General features: G+C 35.9%; 1 protein-coding gene across 1 annotated transcript in view; it reads right to left on the minus strand.

Moving 5' to 3' along the window:
• SMARCAD1 (SNF2 related chromatin remodeling ATPase with DExD box 1) overlaps positions 1-16,392 on the minus strand; it is an 89,418-nt gene that overhangs the window by 3,439 nt on the left and 69,587 nt on the right. The window contains exons 15-23 of the mRNA XM_081093575.1: positions 15,044-15,179; positions 14,375-14,512; positions 13,063-13,158; positions 12,848-12,965; positions 12,501-12,622; positions 10,339-10,527; positions 9,095-9,213; positions 8,061-8,243; positions 4,376-4,485 (exon numbers count right to left, since the gene is read on the minus strand). Coding sequence (XP_080949701.1) covers positions 4,376-4,485; positions 8,061-8,243; positions 9,095-9,213; positions 10,339-10,527; positions 12,501-12,622; positions 12,848-12,965; positions 13,063-13,158; positions 14,375-14,512; positions 15,044-15,179 — 1,211 coding nt within the window. The remainder of the gene's footprint in view (positions 1-4,375; positions 4,486-8,060; positions 8,244-9,094; positions 9,214-10,338; positions 10,528-12,500; positions 12,623-12,847; positions 12,966-13,062; positions 13,159-14,374; positions 14,513-15,043; positions 15,180-16,392) is intronic.

Below are 16,392 nucleotides of genomic sequence, written 5' to 3' on the forward strand. Positions count from 1 at the left end.
TTAACAAAATTCATCACTGAGAACAAAGATTCACAAGCGTATGTGGGTGAAAACATGGAGAGTAACGCTGCTGCAAAGTTTTTCAAACAGAAAAAATTTTCTGGAATGGCATTCCAAGTCCTCAATAGTTCGTTTTCAACACCTCTCTGGTACTCCTGTCTCTAATCGCTTTTTTTCAATGTTTTCCAAGTCAACTCTAAGGTCAATAAATTTCTGCTTCCAAATTGAGCTACTCTGAAATTCAATCAACTGCATTTCAAAGTCAGCCATGTCTATCCATGAAAACATTGCTAAGTTTAGTTCCTCCAGTTTCATGCTGTCTGGAAACCTCATGAATTTTGCTGTCTCTTCCAGTTCTCTGAATTTCGCAAATCTTGAGAAGAACTGCTCAATAGTTGACTCGATGATGTTTAAAAACAGCTTTTGAAGGCTTTGACAGTCTGTTCTGTCATCTTTTGGGAGGTCTCTGATGTGCCTCTTGAGGTTTGGTAAATATCTAAATCTCTCACCATCCACCTCCCTCTTAAAGACTTCCAGTTTCTTTTCAAAAGCCTTTATGTAACCAAACATAACATCAAGTGTCTTGCCAGTTCCTTGTAATTTAACATTTAAGTCATTCAAATGTTCACAAAAATTGTAAATGGAAGATTGTAAGAGAGGGTTTCGCATGCCAGCAAAAGTTACTGGCATGCCATATTTGGCACGCGTGCCAGGGGTTGCCCACCCCTGGTCTATAACATCTAAATTGACACTTGTCCTATATTAATTGATGCCATGAATAAATAACTGAACAAATCCAGAATACAATTAGACAACAATACAAATCTACATGACAAGAAGACTCTACAAAATTTGATATTACTAGGAATTCAGGAGGAAAAAGGAAAGAGTGAAGACTCTTCAAAATTCAAAGATACTAAAGAAATCTATACTAATAAAAGCCTAGGTGGCATCTCGCCCTCATGTCATCACAAGATGGCTACCACAAGATGGCCACCCCCACGACGTCACAAGATGGCCGATAGGGGAGGGCAGTTGTGGGCGACCAGGCCCGCAGGGGCGGGAAGTTGGGGGTGATCGGGCGGGCAGGGGAGCAGTTACAGGGCAATCAGGCAGGCAGGCAGGCAGAAGCGGTTAGGAGCCGGTGGTCCCGGATTGTGAGAGGGATGTCTGACTGCCGGTTTAGGTCTAATCCTGAGGGGTCCCAGATTGGAGAGGGTGAAGGCTGGGCTGAGGGATAACCCACCCTATAAAGTACATTGAGGAGGAAACTGGGGAAAAATCCAGATATGGATATAATATTTAAAAATTAATTTTCTTGGATGTAATAATGGTCATTATGGCAACTTAAAGGAATATGCTAAACTATTCAGAATAAAGTGTCATGTTTATAACTGACATTAAAATCGTTCATGGAAAGAAAAGTTTGAATGTCTGTCCTGGAGGAGGTAGGCACTGGTGTCTTCAAGGCGGGACGCTGGACTGTGATGGCCAAATAAGCTCGAAAGGGCGTTCTCACATGAAATGATGAAAACCTTAATGCAAAACGCTCAGGATCAGGAGGTACTGTTGTAAGCAAAAACATGCCTGTATCAGCAAAATACGGAGCTCCTCTGCTTGATGGAGGACGGATAGCATGTTGTGAAACAGCCCTGAACGAGAACCCTGGAGTCACAACCAGGGAGGCACCCAGAGCTGAGGGAACAATGGTGACCTGCACTGAGGAAAGAAAAGACTCCCCCCCACCCCCGCCCCACAATTTCAGGTGGATCGAAGACCTGAGCTCGAAAAGCAAAACTTGGACTTTTTGGAAGTAACCTAGATTATCTTCATGACCTACAGATAGTAATACGTGACAAAAAATACTAACCAGAAAGTCTGACAGATTTGACTACATTAAAATGGGGAAATAAAACAAAACCCCAACCCAATCTGACCTTCAGAATACATCATAAAGAGAGAAAAACAAACTGCAGAGTAGGAGGAGGTGTCATGGATGCAAATGACTGACAAATGGTAGTGTCCAGGATATGTAAGAACTAAAGCAAAAGAAAGTCTTCCCAACAGAAAAGTAGGTAAAACTACTGAATTGTTGCTTTTAAAATGGAGAAATTCACTTCAATAAATACAGGTGTTCAAGCTCACTGCTAATCAGGAAATGCATTAAAATCAGTGATTGTTTTTCATTGATTGGTCTTAAGTGCACTACACCCAAGAGCATGGCAAATATTAGAAGTTCTGACAGTTGTTGGTAGACTAATGGGAATTTTCTAATGGGGTGGTGAGAATGTTAACCGGTATGCCACTTTGGAAAGTAGTTTATGATTATTTAGTCAAGTTGAAGATGAACTTCAGATCTAACAATTCCACTTGTTGGTATTTATTAGTATGCCAGAGAAAATCTTGCTCAGCTATATCCAGAGACATTATAACAATGTTGTTAGCAATACTGTTCATAAGAACAAAAAGCTGGACCAACAAAGTGTCCATCAACATTATAATAGTTCAAAGAATTGTGGTATTTATACAGCAAGAAAATTTGTCGAACAGCAATGGAAAATAGAACATTATATGGCAACAATAATGAACAAATTATAGCTACATGAAGCTATTAGTAAAGCAACATGAATCTCACAAGCATAATGGTGGGTGTAACAAGATGAAGACAAAATAATATATACTGTATGAATCTGTTTTTATAACATTCAAAACCAGGCAATACTAACAAAACAAAAACCCCACAAAAGCAGGCGATACTATGTTGTTCAGGATGCATTCCCAGGCAAAAAAACTACACAAGGAAAAGCAACGAAGTAATTACCACAAAAGTCAGAATGGCAATTACCTCTGAGAAAAAAAAGGAACTATGATAAAGGAAGGGCAAAGGAGGTACTTCTGGAGTGCTGGCAACATACTTTTTTTCTTTTTTTAATTTAGGTGATGATTACACAGTTGTTTGATTTAAAATAAAATAAAATAAAAAAGGTCGAAGCAAATGTTGCAAATGTTATAGTAAACCCTTGATTTTGCAGATCTTGATTTAACAAGCCTTGGAATTAACAGACAAAATTTCTGATCCGTAAGTCATATGTGAAAATCAGCATCTGTTAATTTTAAAATGCTGCTAACCAAGATTTGCTTATAATTAAATTAGAGGCCCAGTGCACGAGTTCATGCATGGGTGGGGTCTCTCGGCCTAGCCAGCGACTGGGACTGATTGGGGCCCTTTCGCCCAGTCCCAATTGGGGCCATTGGGGTCGGCCAGCTGGAGGTAGGGACCACGGGAGGTTGGCCGGTTGTGGGAGGTTGGCAGTGGGCATGCTCCTGTGTTGAGTGTCTGCCCCCTGGTGGTCAGTGCACATCATAGCGACCGCTCATAAAGGTCGCTTCAGCCTTTATATATATAAACAGGGTTTTTTTTTGTTATTAATTCAGTTATTTTAAACAAATTTTAGCAAACAGACCATATATTAGGAAAAAAAAAACACTAGTAATTTCACCAACATAAATAAATATTACATATCTACAATTATATTCTACAAATTTAAATCCAAGAGTCACTGCTCACAATGGTGAATGATTAGCACTTGAGCACACACCATCGAATCTCACCAAGTAATTGGTTTTGATGTGATGTGGCCTGACTTTCTGTAGCAGTTTTTGTTTTTTTTTTATTTATTTTTTAATTGATTTCAGAGAGGAAGGGAGAGGGAAGTGAGTGATGGGGTGGGAGGCTTTTGTTTGCCTTTTATATATTTTGAATTTTGTATCTTTTCATATATGTGTATCTTTTCAATGTATATGTTTTTAAATTTTTAAACTTAAAAAAAAATAAAATAAAATTTTTTAAACTTACAAAACTAAAAATTATTCTTTTCAAAAAGGTGGAATTTGAGGTTTTTTTTCCTAAAGTCAATTACTTTCATCTGAAATTATTAAATTTTTGAAAAAATGCATTTGATTATACTCAGTGCAATAAATATTTGCTAGTCAAATATTAAGGTAAATAAGCTAGTATTATACCATCAATTTTAAATCTTTTGATCCATAACTATTATGCAGTAAGTAAATCATGGTATTATAGATAAAATTATAGATCCAATTTTAATTTATTTCTGGAATGTTTTGGTGTCAGAGATAAGGGATGGAATAGACAGAATTTTGCAAAATCAAAGTGTTTATTTACATCAATTCTGGCAAAATTATCTTAGTTATTGTTGTACTTTTGAAATGAGTATGTTTCTTTTCTCCTATGCCATCCCTAAAATGTATGACAGTTAAGGACCCAGACCATCTTATTTACCCTTTGGTATTGCTAATTTGTTACATTTCCATATGAATAAATAGCTGAAGTTTCTGCTTATAAACAACTTACCTTCATCTACTGTGGTCATATCTTGCTCTAGTTTCAATTTCTGTTGGTTAATTTTTAACATGGATTCTTCAATCGTCCCTTGGCTTATTAATTTTATAACTAGTACTTCTCTAAAAAATAAAAGAGATGTCCACTGGTTACTAAATATAAAATGTTTAGATACATATGAACTATATAAATCATCTTAGAGTCCTATGAGGATATTTTAAAAATTGTATAACAAATATATACATAAATTTGAATTTCTTTATTCAAACTACGTGAAATTCACATTTTCTGAGCATGTCACTTTTAAACATCCTTTCCTACTAATCCAAGAGAAGTGAGAAAGATATTTATACTTTAAAAAGTATTGGGTTTACAACACAATTCTGGGTTCACATAGTAATACCATTTTAAAAAAGGAACATGCTTTAATTATTAAGTTCAAAGAAATAATTCAGTACAAAAAGAAACTGTACAAAGATTACATGGAAGGTTTGAGTCCCACAATAGGTACTGATACCTATTTGGTTTATAAATGAATATATCAATGTCTTGGAAATACTGTCAAATACTCCACAAAGAAAACACTGTCTGCTGTTTACATGTGAAAGTAGAGTTGAAGTGTAGGTATTTTTTCACCTCTATATGGTCCTGTGACCAATGTCAAAATTAACCATCACCTAAAATATCTAGAACTCAAAGAATCTATTTCCTAAAGAGTAATTGGGTAGCAAATGTATGTATATTATCAAGTCTATCTGGCTCTTAAATGGTCTAACAAGCAAGTCTTTTTAATTATTAATCACTTCAAAGGCACTGGATCATTGATAATATCACCATTTCATTAGCTACAGAATTATTTGGATTGGGGTGGAAAGTTATTTTGTTTTAAAAACTAGCAATTGAATAGGTTACACAGTGAAGTTCATATTCAACACTGCTGGCATAAAATACATCAGCAGCCACGCTTTGATAAAAAATATAAAAACTAAGTCAGGGCAGCTGATAGACTATACTGTCATAGTCCATACACAATAAACTTACATTTGATTAAATATAAATTCCAGAGAAACCAAGATGGCGGCATAGGTAGACACCTGAAATTGCTGCCTCACACAACCACTTCAAAATTACAACTAAAAGACAAAACATACATCATCCAGAACCACAGGAAGGCTGGCTGAGTGGAAATTCTACAACTAGAAGGAAAAAGAAAAGCACACTGAGACTCAGAGGAGGTGCGGAAGTAAAGTACAGAGGTACGGAGGCGCGCGTGCTGAAAGGGCTGGTAACGGAGGACACCGATGTCTTTTTCAATCGGGAGGGAGTCACAAGCTCCTGATGGCCCTGAACGTCAGTTCCGGGCGAGTCTCTGGGGACCCAGGACTCATACGGGGAGAAACTGGACTGTCTGGCATTGGGTGGAACTCGAGGGCGGCTTTCTCTCAGAGGTGCTTGCAGCAATTACTGGGACACTGAGACCCTGGGGGGGGGGGGGGCCTCTTAGGGCAGGGCTGAGGATCAGCCATAGCTGTTTGCTCCGCCCTGCTGATTCCCTGAGACCCTGCCCCATCCAAGCTTCTAGAAGAGGTCTTTGCATATGAATGGGCTAGCCCTTTGAGATCTAAACTTACCTAACAAACTGCAGCTGGGTCAGAGATACCCAGAACTTCCAAAAGAAGGCCCAAGGCCCCACAGCAGCTTGCACTGCTTCACAGCTGGGCCTCATATGGGCACCTCCAAACCCCAAACAAGGAAGAGGAATCTGCAGATCTCTCCATACCTCCTGCTGGGTAGCCTGGGGTAGCCTCAGGCAGAGGCTAAATTAGCACCTCCTAAGAGATCCAAGAGCCCATGTACCCAGTGGTCACATTGGGACCATCCAGATTACAACTCCTCAGATCCATAAAGGACACACTCAGGGGGAAGACTCAGTGAGCACCAAAGCCCCACTGAAGCAAGTCTTGCCCCATAAGGGTGTCTTCAGCACAGAAGTTCTCCCACTGTAGACACAGCTGATTCTCACAGACAATTGGCCTGGAGGTCAATTCCTCCCAGTGATACCTACAACAATCAAGGCTTAACTACAACAAGACTGTGCACACAGCCCACAAAGGGGTGCACCAAGAGTGTCCACTTCAGGTAATTGGGGAGGCTGAGCCACTGGGCCCTATAAGACACCTAGCACAGAAAGCCACTGTATCAACACAGGGAAGCATAAAAAATGCAGAGACAAAGAAACAGGTCACAAATGACAGAAATGGAGGAAAGCAAATGACTGGATATAGAGTTCAAAACCACACTTTTAAGGTCTTTAAAGAACTGTCTAGAAACTGCCGATAAACTTAATGAGACCTACAAGAAATCTAATGAGACACTCGAGTTATGATAAAGGACCAACTAGAAATTAAGCATACACTGACTGAAATAAAGAATAATATACAGATTTCCAACAGCAGACAAGAGGATCACAAGATTCAAGTCAACGATTTGAAATATGAAGAAGCAAAACACACCCAACCAGAAAATCAAAAAGAAAAAAGAATCCCAAAATATCAAGATAGTCTAAGAAGCCTCTGGGACAACTTCAAGTGTACCAACATCCGAATTATAGGGGTGCCAGAAGAAGAGAGAGAGCAAGATATTGAAAACCTATTAGAAGAAATAATGACAGAAGACTTCCCCTACCTGATGAAAGAAATAGACTTACAAGTCCAGGAAGCACAGAGAACCCCAAACAAAAGGAATCCAAAGAGGGCCACACCAAGACACATCATAATTAAAATGCCAAGAGCAAAAGACAAAGAGAGAATCTTAAAAGCAGCAAGAGAAAGTAAGTCAGTTACCTACAAGGGAGTACCTATACGAATGTCAGCTGATTTCTCAACAGAAACTATGCAGGCCAGAAGGGAGTGGCAAGAAATATTCAAAGTGATGAATAGCAAGAACCTACAACCAAGATTACTTTATCCAGCAAAGCTATCATTCAGAATTGAAGGTCAGATAAAGAGCTTCACAGATAAGGAAAAGCTAAAGGAGTTCATCACCACCAAACCAGTATTATATGAAATGCTAAAAGGTATTCTTTAAGAAGAGGAAGAAGATGCCGAAACCGGTTTGGCTCAGTGGATAGAGCGTCGGCCTGAGGACTGAAAGGTCCCGGGTTCGATTCTGGTCAAGGGCATGTACCTGGGTTGCGTGCACATCCCCAGTAGGAGATGTGCAGGAGGCAGCTGATCGATGTTTCTCTCTCATCGATGTTTCTAACTCTATTTCTCTCCCTTCCTCTCTGTAAAAAATCAATAAAATATATTAAAAAAAAAAAAGAAGAGGAAGAATAAGAAAATGGTAAAGATAAAAATTATGAACAACAAATACATATCTATCAACAAGTGAATCTAAAAACCAAGTGAATAAAAAATCTGATTAACAGAGTAAACTGGTGAATATAATAGAATCAGGGGCATAGAAAGGGAGTGGACTGACAATTCTCGGGGGGTGGGGGGGGAAGGGGTGTAGGGGGTGTGGAAAGAGTCTGGACAAAAATCGTACACCTATGGAAGAGGACAGTGGGAGGGTAAGGGCAGAGGTGGGTTGGGAACTGGGTGGAGGGGAGCTATGGGGGAAAAAAGAGGAACAACTGTAATAATCTGAACAATAAAGATTTATTTAAAAAAAATTTTCAACTGAAAACACTTACTTAGTCTGGCCTACCCTATGGCATCTATCTTCTGCTTGTTTATCATTGTAAGGGTTACAGTCAATATCGTGAAGTATAACAACATTTGCTGAAGTCAGGTTTATTCCTAAGCCACCAGCTTTTGTTGACAGCAGAAACACAAAGATATCCATATCGGTATTATACTCATCAATTAAATGAATCCTGTAGGATAAATATATTAGGTTACATCTCACTAAAAGGTACATAATTAAAATGAAAACAATCACATCACATGAAAAATAAACTTGAAGATATAAATGCATGCTTTTTGTATTATAGCTATGTTACCTGCAGCTATATTATTGAAAGAGCTTCCCAATTCATCAACTTCTTTTCTATACCACTTATCTCTACTAATTCTTACTTAATTCAACTATTCAGAATTGATTAATTCCTGAAGGACTATTTTCTCCTTTGTTTAATGGTTCTGGCTTCTCTAAATTCTATATATGGCTTTTCAGTCTTTAACCTTCTCCAAAATCTGTCAATTGCTACTAGTATACAATATAAGTATGAACTGAATCTCCAGATCAAGCGGTATTGGTGTAATCTCTTTATCATGACTTCCCTCACTGTAGTGCAGGGGGAAAAAATTCACTCTGGCTAATAAAAAATAAATCAAGATATAATGCAGTTAAACACTCTAGAAAAAACATTCCTTTTTTCAAGATAACCATTTTTAACCTTTGGGAATTAAAACATAACTTACTCAATTTCTCTTAAAATATGAAAGGCCAAGATTTTAAAACAATCTCAGTTTTTAAAAAGAAAAACACTACTAAGTATACAATTATAGAGCTGTTTCAAAATATACTTTATGCAATTCAGACCAAAAAAATTAAAAAAAAAAAAAAAAGTTCCTCATCTTCAGGTCATGACTAGAAGTAACCACACATAAGACTCAAAGCAATAGAATTCTATCAAGTGCTCTAGACATTTAAAATGCAAACATTTAATCTAATTTGAGGGTAAGGTGGACAGAAATTTTTGAAACTAAAGTAAAGTATACCAACCTTTCAGAAATCTGAGTCTTTCCATCTAATCTGAGGTACCTATGCTGATGATGTTTTAAAAGAGCCTCTAAAATATCCAGCATCATGGTAAATTGGCTAAATAATACAACTCTATCACCCTGTGAAAATACATATATGTATTAAATACATGGGAAGAAAAATTGTAAATATCTAATGTTCAACTGCTCCTTTAATAAAAATAATCATAACTAAGGTAAAATTCTTATTTTGGATTGTATATAAATTAACTTAATTTCTAAACTTAAGAACTAAATTCCATTTTCAGTTTTGATTTGTAAGGTCAGTAAATGGGAATAGCTACAAATTACTGTTTGGGTTGTGTTCTTACTAATGTAAGCTATTTCCCATATAAACTGTAGTGTTACTTAACCTTCAACATAGTATCTTCAAAATATTAATTTTGAAGCAATCATAGAGATAGAGTGTTACCTATGAAATAATGATAAGATTCTTTTTTTAAAAACACCAATATAGATATGTTCTAATAACTTCTATTTTTCTTTCAGAGGTTCGACAGAGGAAAAGTAATAAGGAAAATATACTCCCATGTACAGTGGAAATCCCTTATCTGCGAGAAATACATTTCAAGATCCATGGTAGATGCCTGAAACCACGGATAGCACCAAATTCTACGTATAATATTTTTTTTTCCCTCTACATACATACTTTTTCACTTAAAGGAAGCAGTTTACAGCTTGTCTTCGGCATATCCAAATTACTAGCATCACTACTCTTGCACTTTGGGCCATTAATAAATAAAATAAGGGTTACTTGAATACAAGCACTGTGTTACACAGCCGATCTGATAACCGACTACAGATCTGATAACTGAGAGAACTACCGAGTGACTAATGGGCTAGTGTACATAGTGTAAATATGCTGGCATATACTGATTCATGTCCAGGTGAGACAGCACAAGATCTCATCACAAAACTTAGAATAGTGTGCAGTTTAAATAAAACTTACGAATTGTTTATTTCTGGGATTTTCCATTTAATATTTTTGGATCATGTTTGGATTTTGGTGACTAAAACCACAGAAAGCAAAAGGGCAGATAAGGGGGGAACTACTGTATCTTCCCCAAATGCTCAAAACACTAGTTCCTAAAAGAATGCAGAACAGACAATGGCTAAAACTTTAAGAAAGTCAAATCATGCCAAAATTGTCTTAAGAAGTGTAACTAATTGGGAAAACACAAAAGAAGTAGCATTCTTCTTTAATACCTTCTCTTTTAGTTCCGACAAAATGCGTGCCAAAACTCGGAATTTTCCAGAATCTAAAATTAAGTCCATGTCTAACTGGAAGTTATTAATGTGCCGATACTGTTTACAAAGAACGTGTAACTCAAAGTCTGTCATAACTTCCATATCTTCAAAGATCAGGTCAGGGTTAGCTTCACAATGTGTAGGTTCCTCAAAGCAAAACAAACAATACACATACTTCAAAATTAAGATAATTTATATCATCAAAACAATCTAATAAATTGTTCACATCTGATAAAATATCTAAATCACAGAAATTTTAGGACAATGTATGTAAGAAAGAAAACTAATATTTTTTAGGTACAATAAAGGGGGAAAGTTCTTACTATTTTAGAATTAGCATAATGAAATATTTATAGATGAAATAAGATCTAGAATTTATTTCAAAATAATCTTGGGGAGGGGACTAGATGAAACAAGAGTAGTGTTACCCTTGTGCACTGTTGGTGGGACTGCATAGTGGTTTAAATAACCATTCATTTAAATGATCACAATAACACTATGAACAACAATATGGAGAAGTATCAAAAACTAAAAATAGATCTATCATACAACTCAGTAATTCCACTTCTGGCACTTATCTGAAGAAAACAAAAACACTAACTTGAAAAGATATATGCATTCCTATGTTGAGTGCATTATTATTTACAACAGCTAAGATATGGAAGCAACCTAAGTGTCCATAGATAGATGGATAAAGAAGATGTGATATATAAGTACAATGAATATTACAGAGAAATAAAAAAGTATGATATCTTGCCATTTGCAACAACAGGGTATTATGCTAAGTGAAATAAATCAGACAAAGATAAGTAACATATGGTATTACTTATATGTAGAATGTAAAAAAAATACAAAAGAAAACACATGAACAAACAAGAACAGATTCGTAAAAACTGACCAAATGGACAGTTGCCTGAGGGGAAGGGAAAGGGAGAAGGGTGAAAAAAAGAAGGGGAATATAGTCAGTAATGATGTGATAAGTTTGCGGTATCAGATGATGAATAGTATTAGTGAGTGATCACATTGTAAGGTATAAAAATGTTGAATCCCTATACTGTACACCTCAAACTAATATATCATTGTATAGCAACTACACTTAAATAAATAGATAAAAAATAAACAAAGAGTAGTGTTATTCCAGATAATAATCACAGAGAATATGTGAAGATTATATGGGCAGAGGATTTCATTATACAATTCTCTCTACTTTTACATGTTTGAAATTTTCCATAGTAAATTCAAAATAATAGTAAAAAAACAAAACAAAACACAACAAATAGCTGCTGCCCAGCCGGAGTGGCTCAGAGGTTGAGTATCGACCTATGAACCAGGAGGTCAGCGTTTGATACCAGGAGATCAGAGATTGATTTCCAGTCGGGGCATATACCCAGGTTGCAGGCTCGATGCCCACTGTGGGGCGTTCAGGAGGCACCCAATCACTGATTCTCTCTCATTGTTGATGTTTCTATCTCTCCCTCCCTCTCCTTCTCTGAAATCAATAAAAAATATATTAAAAAAAAAAAGCAAATGGCTTCTTTTAACAGAAGAAATATGGGTAGGTGCTAAAGAAGAATCAGGTAAAAATAAAGAGTAATGGCTAAAACAAGGGATAAAATGAAAAAAATAGAGAAAAATGACTCACTACCCAAGCCATAAAATCTGAGAAATCTTATGGAAAAAAAAAAAAGTATATTATGAAGTCTAGATCAAGAATTGGCAAACTTTTTCTGCAAAGGGCCAGACAGTAAATATTTTAGACTCTGTAGGCTAAATGATCTGTTTGGCCAACATTCAACTCTGTCCTTTTATTGAGAAAGCAGTCACAGACAATGCCAAAACAAAAGGCTGGCTGTGGCTGTTAGAATAAAACGTTATTTATAAAAACAGACTACCATATTTGTCCCTCCAGAGGTAAGTTGGCTGATTCCTGGTCAGTCCTTCTTGGCTCTTATGTCTCTCAAATTATCTTGAACTTTGTCTTAAAACATATTTGTTTTTCCTAAATGTGGTTAAGTTAATATGCTTATTAGGGTCAATGGTCTGATTTTTAGCCTAACAATTGACTCTCGTGTTTAACAGTGGTAAGAAAGCTTAGTGTTAGCGTAAGATGGGACCTTTACCTTCAGCATGAGCTGGGACATTTCCTTGAGCTTTTCAGCTGTGTAATATTGGCGATGTAATAGAGGATGATTGGCCATTTTTCTCAACTGCATCATGACATTGCACATTTCTGTGTTTTTTTCTGTGATCCAAAGAGACAGAGTTTTAAAAAATGCAAAAAACAAACAAAAACAAGCTGACAGCTGTTGGTTGAAATATATCTCAATGCAAACAAAGAGCTAAAATTATTTCTTCATATTAAAACCAACTTAAAAAAATGAGTGGAGCCCACTATAATATGACTAAACAAAATGCTGCCCTAGTACAAGATCATTCTTCACATAAAATTGTGAAAATCAGATTATACCCAAGTTATTGATAGACTTTTTCAATTTGCTGAAAAGACCCAGGTAGAGTTGCTCCTGTTTCTCCGACATGGGACACAACTCAATCTGGTCCTTCTTGGGGGGCAGCTGCTTGAGAACCTGAGTGAGGAAACCAGTTTAAGTAAAACAATCAGATAAAGACGAACAAAGACATTTAAAAAACAATCATAATAAAAAATATTCAGGTAAGAGTTACCTCATCTTTTACTCTTCTGAGAATAAATGGTTTTATGATTTGTTTTGCGTGTGCTATTCTCTCCTTTTCATATATACTTTGCTCATCTGCTGATTTCTAAATAAGAACATATGCTTTTAGAAATTATATTCATTTAAATGATCACAATAACAATATTACACAACATGAAAATTTGAGTTGTTTTGCATAGAAACTCCATTTATTCTAGATGGAACTTCGCATTTGTATTCTGGGCTATAATCTACTTAAAGCTCCATATGTATTTTGAGATTTCATGACATGTAAATTATGTATTCTGCTGAACTGTACTAGGTTAGTTTTCAGAAGTCATTAACTGATGAGTTGTTACTGATTACCTAGAGAACGTAATGAAAAAGTGTGTGTGTGTGTGTGTGTGTGTGTGAGAGAGAGAGAGAGAGAGAGAGAGAGAGAGAGAGAGAGAGAGAGAGAAAGGGGGTGGGAAAAGGTGAGATGAAGGGTAGGAGAGAGAGGTAAAAAACTCGTATTTATTTGTGGAAAACGGCCCTAAAAGAAAACTAGTACAGGTGATGTGAATCATGTGCTCTAAAAAATGGGCATAATTATTAGTCAAAACTGGTTAATTTTGGAGAATTAAAGTGGAATTTTATTCTAAAATGTAACGGTATCATCAAGTGAGAAAAAATTCATTAGTGAGAGTTAAAAAGGCAGTTAATTGCAGCAGAAGACTATCACAGAAAATGCTTGCAAAATATGTACAACAGGAGAATCAAGTATCTATATTAACATTGCTATATGGAAGAATTTCGGAGTTTTTGAAGACTATATATTGTGCTTTTTCTAAACAATCAGGAGAAAATTAACAAGATTTTCATCTAAACAGATTTCTTTATTGTAACTTTTAGAAACTGTTACTTTTGTATTTATGAACTTTTATTTCAAAACTATGTCCCAGGATAGGAAATTTTCAACCTTTGCCTAGTTCTACAGTTCACCTGTTAAAAAAAAGTGCTAACTTTCCTGACCAATTTTAATAAAGAAAAAGCAACGATCAAAACTTTTCCCAAATACTATATATCAGAGACTTCCACTAATTTAAAATTGTTATTCTTCAGAAAATTAGCATGTTAAAAACCAAAACTTTTAGACACAGATTACATAAGTCACCAATTCATTTCTCATTGTGTTTGGGCTGATTTCTCAACTCATCCAAGGATAGGACTATCGACTACTTAAATTTCAACATGAAAACAACAAAAAAGACAAAATAGAAGAATGACCCAGGTAAAACACAAAGTAACATATTTGGGAGAAAATATTAATTTATGCTTACTGTCTTAGAAGAAAACATTCTTCGTATTTCACTTGTGCTACTACTAAACATGTGTGGCATAACAAAATTCAACAGCGACATGAGTTCTAATAGATTATTCTGTACAGGTGTGCCTGTGAGCAGCAAACGGTTATTTGCCTGTGAATGAAGGTAATTAAGATTAGTTGGTTTTTTAAATTAGAGACATATCCTTCTTTGTCTACTCTCCGCAGTGGTGGTAGTGGTGGTGGTGGTGGTGATTTAATACCATTATTAATAATGTAACATTCTGTAATGAAAGGTTAGTAATTTAAAAAAAATTATCATCTATTGTATCTTAAGGCAGAATGTGTAAAACTAATGGTTTCACTTTTTAAATAGGTAACTTGCATTCTTAGATCACTTTATGAGGTAATGAAAATAGATTATATTTAATATTCAGAGTTTATCACACAAGACAGAGGTGGTAAATTGAGGATCATGAGCTATGAATGGTTTTTATAATTTTAAAGGGTTGTAAAAAACAGCAAAAGAACAAGTGACAGAGGCTAAATAGTCCACAAAGTATTAAATATTTCCTATTTGGCCCTTTACAGAAAAAGTTTGCTGACCCCTGATATAAAATCTTACATTAAAATACATAATATGAAATGTTATCAAAATTGGAAAAATTCACAAACACTCTCTTACATTAATTGTCATAAGGTGCTGGTAGCGAATAGAGCCCATATTCTTCAGCATATGGCCCTCATCAAAAATTGCATAATTAAGTTTTAATCGTCGAAAGAGACCACGGTCATCAGAACTGCTGATTGCACAATTATACCTGTCACCAAAAGAAAAAAGGAATTTCTAGGGTTATACCTTTATGAGCCACTAGTAAGATTTATTGCTTCGTAAAATTATTTTTATTTATACACTCTTAATCACTGGTATCTAAAAGATACTACTAGTTGGTGCTCAAATAAATATTAATGTAATGTAATTTATCTAGTAATTCCTGATGTATATGTAACCAAGTTTAAAAATGGCCCAGCCAATGTGGCTCAGTGATTTGAGCGTCGACCTATGAACCAGGAAGTCGACTTTTGATTCCTGTTCAGGGCACATGCCTGGGTTGCGGGCATGATCCCCAGTGGAGGGCGTGCAGAAGGCAGCCTATCAATGATTCCCTCTCACCATTGAAGTTCCTATCTTTCCCTTTCCCTCCCTCTCTGAAATTAGTAACCAAATCCTATCTAATAATAGATAAACATGGCAACTGACCATACCTTTGCTACGCCTCCCATTGGCTAATCAGCATGATATGCAAATTAACCAACAAAGATGGCGGCTAATTTGCATATACCAGCTGGGAGCAAAGAATGAAGACACCATAACGGAGCTGAGGTAGCGGAGACAGGTGGGAGAGAAGCGGGAGAGAAGCAGCAGAGAAGGGTGGAGTAGGAGCGGCAGAGATGGGCGGGGCGGGGTAGCAGCGGCAGAGACAGGAGTGAAGCCCTATTTTTGCAGGAATCTTCCTGCAACGGGCTTCTAGGATGGAGATATATATATATATATATATACATATATATATATATATATATATATATATATATATATATATACACAAATATATAAATAACGTGTATATCGCTTCCATAGGTAGTTAAAAGAATACTTAAATGTTATATTGTAATCAGACAACTTCTACATACCCAGGAGGAAGACAATTTTGGTAATGTATATGCAATCTGCACTTGTTGTACACTTCACTTCATGAACTGTTATATTTTTAAAAGCAGCAGAAAAAAGGACATTAAGCTAAGATATTTCTGTTAAGAACATACTTCTATATTAAACTAGCAGAGTAGATCCAAGAAATAACAGTTAATAGAAGTACAAGACTATATAAACAATTTTTTTGAATGAATTATTTTAATCATGGCCTCCTTTAAATATACTTAATATGCTTAAGATAACCTATTTAATAAATGAGCATTAAATTTTCTGCTAGATATTTATGCCAATTAGCTACTAATGATTAACTTATTCGGTTA

The sequence above is a fragment of the Myotis nattereri genome (assembly GCF_964212035.1).
Source record: "Myotis nattereri genome assembly, chromosome: 1".
NCBI lineage: Eukaryota > Metazoa > Chordata > Mammalia > Chiroptera > Vespertilionidae > Myotis > Myotis nattereri.